At 45.1% G+C, this 5475-nt stretch overlaps 1 protein-coding gene across 1 annotated transcript; it reads left to right on the top strand.

Annotated features, from left to right (window-relative positions):
• Nucleotides 1-1531: 1531 nt before the first annotated feature.
• LOC130404798 (piggyBac transposable element-derived protein 4-like) lies at nt 1532-3358 on the top strand. Its single transcript, XM_056609699.1, has 2 exons — nt 1532-2256; nt 2761-3358. Exons 1-2 carry the CDS (start codon nt 1682-1684, stop codon nt 2960-2962), a joined length of 777 nt encoding a protein of 258 aa, XP_056465674.1. The 5' UTR covers nt 1532-1681; the 3' UTR covers nt 2963-3358.
• Nucleotides 3359-5475: the final 2117 nt, after the last annotated feature.

Genomic DNA, 5475 nt, shown 5'->3' with positions numbered 1-5475 from the left:
TTAATATGTACAATTAACGATATTGACTCACCTTTCAGGATAAAGTCAGCAGCTGATGACCGACTTAAGTTCCACGATCCTTTGAGAATCTGAGTCTGACTGACTCAGAGTCAGCAGAACCGTGCACAAACACATTCCATGACCATGATTCGATTCACCATTCGATTCACCGGAAACTCAACTGAACCAGTTCAGTCGAGTTTCCGGTAGCACTGAGTCTGACTGACTCAGCTGAGAACCATGCAATGGGTGCATTCCATGATGCGATTCACCGCTACCGAAAACGGAAACGGAAACTGGACTGAACGAACAAACAAACGAACGATTCGCGAACGACTCATCTTGGCGAACTGACTGACACGAACTGGTTCACGTAAACGAATCATTGAATCCACCATTAACGAGCAGTCGGCTTTCAGCCGCGAGTTTAGGGACCGTCTGCAAAGTGCAAAACTGAATTGTATTGGCTTCTACGAGCAGTCGGCTTTCAGCCGCGAGCTTAGGGACTGTCTGCAAAGTGCAAAACTGAAAACGACCACAATGGTAAAATTTCAATAGCGTCGCCATTATTGACTCTAGAGCCCCAAAACTTGTTCCATAGAGGCATGGCCTCTTCATCGTCCTACTACAACCTTTAGTTTTGAAAAATATATCTTATTTTTTAAGATTTTTATTTAGGAACAATTTCAATAGCGTTGCCATTATTGACTCTAGATCCCTAAAATGTTTTCCATATGCATGGGCTCTTAATGGTCTTACTGCAACCTTATGTTTTGAAAAATATATCTACTTATTTTTAAGAAATTACTTTTTAGCAAAAATGTCAATATACATTTATTTTAGCTACATTTTCAGTACGGTCACCATTATTGACTCTAGAGCCCCAAAACTTGTTCAATAGAGGCATGGCCTATTTATGCTCCTACTACAACCTTTGTGATGGGGAGAGGGGAGGGAGTGGGAAGATGCATTGGTTTGAGTCACAGACCTTTTTCGATTGTTGTAGTATTGGGTTATGGGATTTTAATGTATAGGGTGGTTGTTGATATAAAATATTTTTTGTTAAATAAATGTAAATAATGGTTTTAAAGATTATACTTGTAATATGTTCAATCTCTCCTTATTTCCCCTGCTCATTACTGTGCAAAAATGTACTGTATGTATGTTGCCAGCAGACACATAGAAACCTCCCGGCAGGTTGCGCTTTGCGAGCACACAAAAGAAATTGCGCGCGAAATACATAACATTCACCTCCGCTGCTGCAACTCCATCCTAGGGGAAACACTGCGCTGTCACTAGATATAAAGACAATTTTGACTTTCACTCGGTGCTATTCACTGACAGTAAAAAATAATAAAAGTGTTGTTATTGTATGCACTTCTGTTCTTATAGCTCCAGCACTCGTTGCTGCGTTGCTAAATGATAGCAACTCTCCACTCATTCTCCTCTGACCATTTAACCCATTTAAGCCGGGAAAGCATTGCCGCTGTTCTACCTTTAAAGCCGGGGGCGCTGTTGCGTCATTCTACCTTTAAGGACGGGAAAGCGTTTGCGTCGTTTTTCTAATATATTCGGTTTTTGCCCAAAGTGTCGGCCTCTGGGCCAATGAAATGCATCAGAATAGACACATATAGGTGTCAACTTGTTCCTCGTGAGTTTAGTTCAGAAATTTATTCAAGCTATGGCGGAATTTGAGACTGAAGAATTTTCTGACGGTAGCGATTTCGAGGAGTTTCTCGGCTTCGAAGATGTTGATGAGGCCGAGTACTTTGATGACGAATACGAACCGATTGACCGGGAATTATGGTTAAGGCACATGTTCGTGAATGACGACGACGAGGAAGAAGAAGATGATTTAGGGGAGTTTGAGGGTTTCCAGACCAACTGGAAGACGGACAACTACCATCGAAATCGACGGAGTGCCTTCAACAGGACACCAGGGGTGAAGCTCGATTTGCCTCAAGATGCCACACCGCTACAGGCATTTGAGAAGATTTTTAAGGAGGAACTTTGGACACATCTCGTCACAGAGACAAACAGATATAGAGACCAGGTTGAACAAACACCGACCAGAGCGAAGACGGCAAGGTGGTCTCCGGTAACTGTGCCGGAGATTAAGACCTTTATTGGTATCTGTATGGGAATGGGGCTGCTTGTGTTGCCGGTGCGAAGAGATTACTGGCGACAGAGTAAGAATCTCTTTCGGACGCAATTCGCCAGAAATATGTCCCGGGACAGATTTGCGGCCATCTGGAGGTAAGGACAATAGTAATACTTATTGATTGTGATGATGCTGTAATAAGAAATTACGACCGTTTATATGTAAGAGATGTATTACTGTCCCGGAGATGCGTAAAGCACCCGGGTGCGTAAAACCAGATAAGCTTCTCTGGAATTTCACACCTAACTGCGATCTCCAGAACAATAAGGCCTAGGCCAATAAGGCCTCTTTTAATTACGCTACTTCTTAGGATGAAATGCAATTGTATTTGTATTATGCATAATACTTTTATTCAGTAGTCATCACATACAAGTGCATGTAATTTAAAACACAGACAGTTTTTTTGCATAGTATTTTTATTCAATCACATACAAGTATAAATAGTAGCTTACAGTCCAATGTAATTAACAATATAGACAGAATATTATGTTACAACGCACAGCAATTATGATAATATTTTAAATTATGCTTTCATCCAAGGTAACTTTGTTTGATATTGTGCTTTCATCTAAGATCTGTGTCTATTTCTGCATTTTCAGGTATCTACACCTCCAGGACAACCAGGCAGCAGTCAACAGAGATGACAAGATGTGGAAAATGCGCTGGTTCCTAGATTACCTCCTGGCTCAATTCCAGGCACTTTATGAGGTGGATGGCAACGTGTCTCTGGATGAGAGCATGATTAAATTCAAAGGGCGTCTCTCCTTCAGCCTACAAAGTGGGGTATCAAGGTGTGGGTAATGGCTGAGAGCGCCACTGGATATGTGACCAACTTCCAGGTCTATGCTGGTCGTGAAGGGTCAGGAGAGAAGGGCCTGGCACATCGTGTGGTTATGGATTTAGCCAGACCATATTACGGCTCTCACCTGTCCATCTACATGGACAATTTTTACACCGGGGTAGGTCTCTTGGAGGAGATGAGGACCCATGGCCTGTATGCTTGTGGCACTGATCGTGCCAACCGGAAGGGATCCCAAAGAGTGAGCTGCTTCGAAAGAAAACCTAGCTCAACAAGCACGAATACAGGGTCGCTCAGATGGACGACCTCACATTTTGTATTTGGCAAGACACAAAGACGGTCATGGTGTTGTCCAACCACCATGACCCAACTGAGAAGGGGACCGTAAACAGGAGAAAGGATGGAGCCAACCGCGTCCCGGTGGAAGTGCCAGCTTGCCTAGCAGACTACCAAAAGTACATGAAAGGTTTGTTTGACTTTTGTTGCTCTTTTGAGTGCAAATGTGTGAGTGTCATGTGTGTCAACTGAGTGTCGTGTGTGTTCCAGGCGTCGATCTGCTGGATCAGATGGTTGGCTACTACGGGTTCCAACATAGATCGAAGAAGTGGTGGAGGAGGGTCTTCTTCTTTCTCCTGTCCGTGTCCTGCCACAATGCCTACATAGCTGCGAGGTCTGTTGGAGGAACAGCCTTCAGAACCAGATACAGAGGATTCAAGAACTGGATGGAGGACCTGGCAGAGCAGCTCATCTCACCACTGAGAACAAGGGCTGTTCCTGTGACTCCTCCTCCTTTTCATCCTCCTCCTGCTTCTCCATCTTCTCCTTTTTCTCCTCCTCCTGCTTCTCCATCTTCTCCTTTTTCTCCTCCTCCTGCTTCTCCATCTTCTCCTTCCTCTCCAATTGCTGGACTATCAGGAAGAAGATTCTTCTCTCCTTCTCCATCTCCTCCTGTTTCCCCATCTCCATCTGCAGGAAGAAGATTCTTCCCTCCTTCTCCATCCCCTCCTCCGCCTTCATCTCCATCTCCAGCTGGAGGAGACACACCTACTCCACAGCATGACTTTGGTAAAATTTATGATAAAAGAAAACAGTGCAGGGAGTGTCAGCTTGTCCCTGACGATGAAAAGGAAGGTGGGCCAACTGTTTACGGTTGCAAACAGTGCAACCTGCCACTGCACATGGAATGCTTTGGCAAGCACTACCGCCGGTACCTGTGAGGCAGACTGTTTACAGTTTTAGTCCCAGTCTGTTCCCCTTCCCATGTTTGTTATTATATACTTTATTACTTTCTTATATACTTATTTCACTTTTTTATACTTTATTTTTTTTACTGTTTTGTGCTGTTCCTGCACTTTTACATATGTTTTTACTTTTTTATTTACTTTTCTACCTGTATGTAAATATTGTAAATATTTGTAAGTAAAAACTCAAATTTCCCATGAAAGCCACAGGTGTCAGCTCTCAAATACTTTTTGAATTGTGTTCCTATCTGTTACAGGGGCTGAGAAATCAGTAATTTAGTAGGCGTTGACACAATTGCTGAATTTCTAGAAAAACTTCAGGTTTTGGGGGCTTTTCTGAAATCGCCTATAGGTTTTAAAGGCATTTTTTCCCAGGCGGTTTAGGCCTAAATGGGTTAATTGGCTTTGACGACCATCAGTTCTCGGCGATTCCTCATTCGCCCTCTCATGTTTGGTAGGTTCGAAATGATACGGCTTTGGGCCACCATCACACATTTTATTTGTGGTTCTTGCCACCTCTTAAGGTACGGGCTTAAGGAACGCGTTACGTGTGTGTCATTTTTGCATAGGGAAACATTGGTTTACGCCTCATGCCCACTGCACCGTCAGTCAAAGGACTGGGAAGGAGTGGCTGACGGATGGGGGAGGTTTCCAGGGTCGTCAGAGCCCGAGTAGTGTCACAGTGCTTAAATTTGCATACGTGATCTGATTGAATGACGGATCCGTCGCTGCCGAAAAAGTTGAAAATTGTTCAACTTTTTGACGGAGCCTTCGGCGCACGGATCCACAATGCTCCACGTGGTCCAGGGTGGTGCGGTGGGGGGACGGCTGGCTTTCCCAGGCCTCCTTGGCTATGTCCAGGATACCGCGGGGTCGTCGTCCGTATAGGAGCTCGAACGGCGAGAAGCCGGTAGACGCCTGGGGCACCTCCCGCACGGCGAACAGGACGTGTGGTAGAAGCTGGTCCCAGTTCTTGCCGTCGAGGTCCATGGCCTTTTTTAGCATCTGCTTCAGGGTTTTGTTAAACCGTTCCACCAAGCCATCCGTCTGGGGGTGGTAAACTGAAGTACGGAGCTGCTTCACCTGCAGGAGCCTGAGTAATTCCTTCATTACGCGTGACATGAAGCATGAACCCTGACCCGTAGAACTTCCTTGGCTATCCCCACCCGACTAAACAATAGCATGAGTTCCCGGGCGACCGCCTTCGCGGTGGCTGCACGCAGGGGTAGAGCCTCGGGGTACCGGGTGGCGTAGTCCACTAGTACCAGGATGTA

The sequence above is a fragment of the Gadus chalcogrammus genome, chromosome 15, assembly GCF_026213295.1.
Source record: "Gadus chalcogrammus isolate NIFS_2021 chromosome 15, NIFS_Gcha_1.0, whole genome shotgun sequence".
Lineage (NCBI taxonomy): Eukaryota > Metazoa > Chordata > Actinopteri > Gadiformes > Gadidae > Gadus > Gadus chalcogrammus.
The sequence above is the reverse complement of the archived record's forward strand: the minus strand, read 5'-3'. Positions and strand labels throughout refer to the sequence as shown.

What these genes read in the sequence shown, in the direction of transcription:
- LOC130404798 (XM_056609699.1), top strand. Translation starts at nt 1,682, where the DNA reads ATGGCGGAATTTGAGACTGAAGAATTTTCTGACGGTAGCGATTTCGAG. An exon ending in AGATTTGCGGCCATCTGGAG is followed by an intron (nt 2,257 to 2,760) that starts GTAAGGACAATA and finishes CTGCATTTTCAG; the next exon opens with GTATCTACACCTCCAGGACA.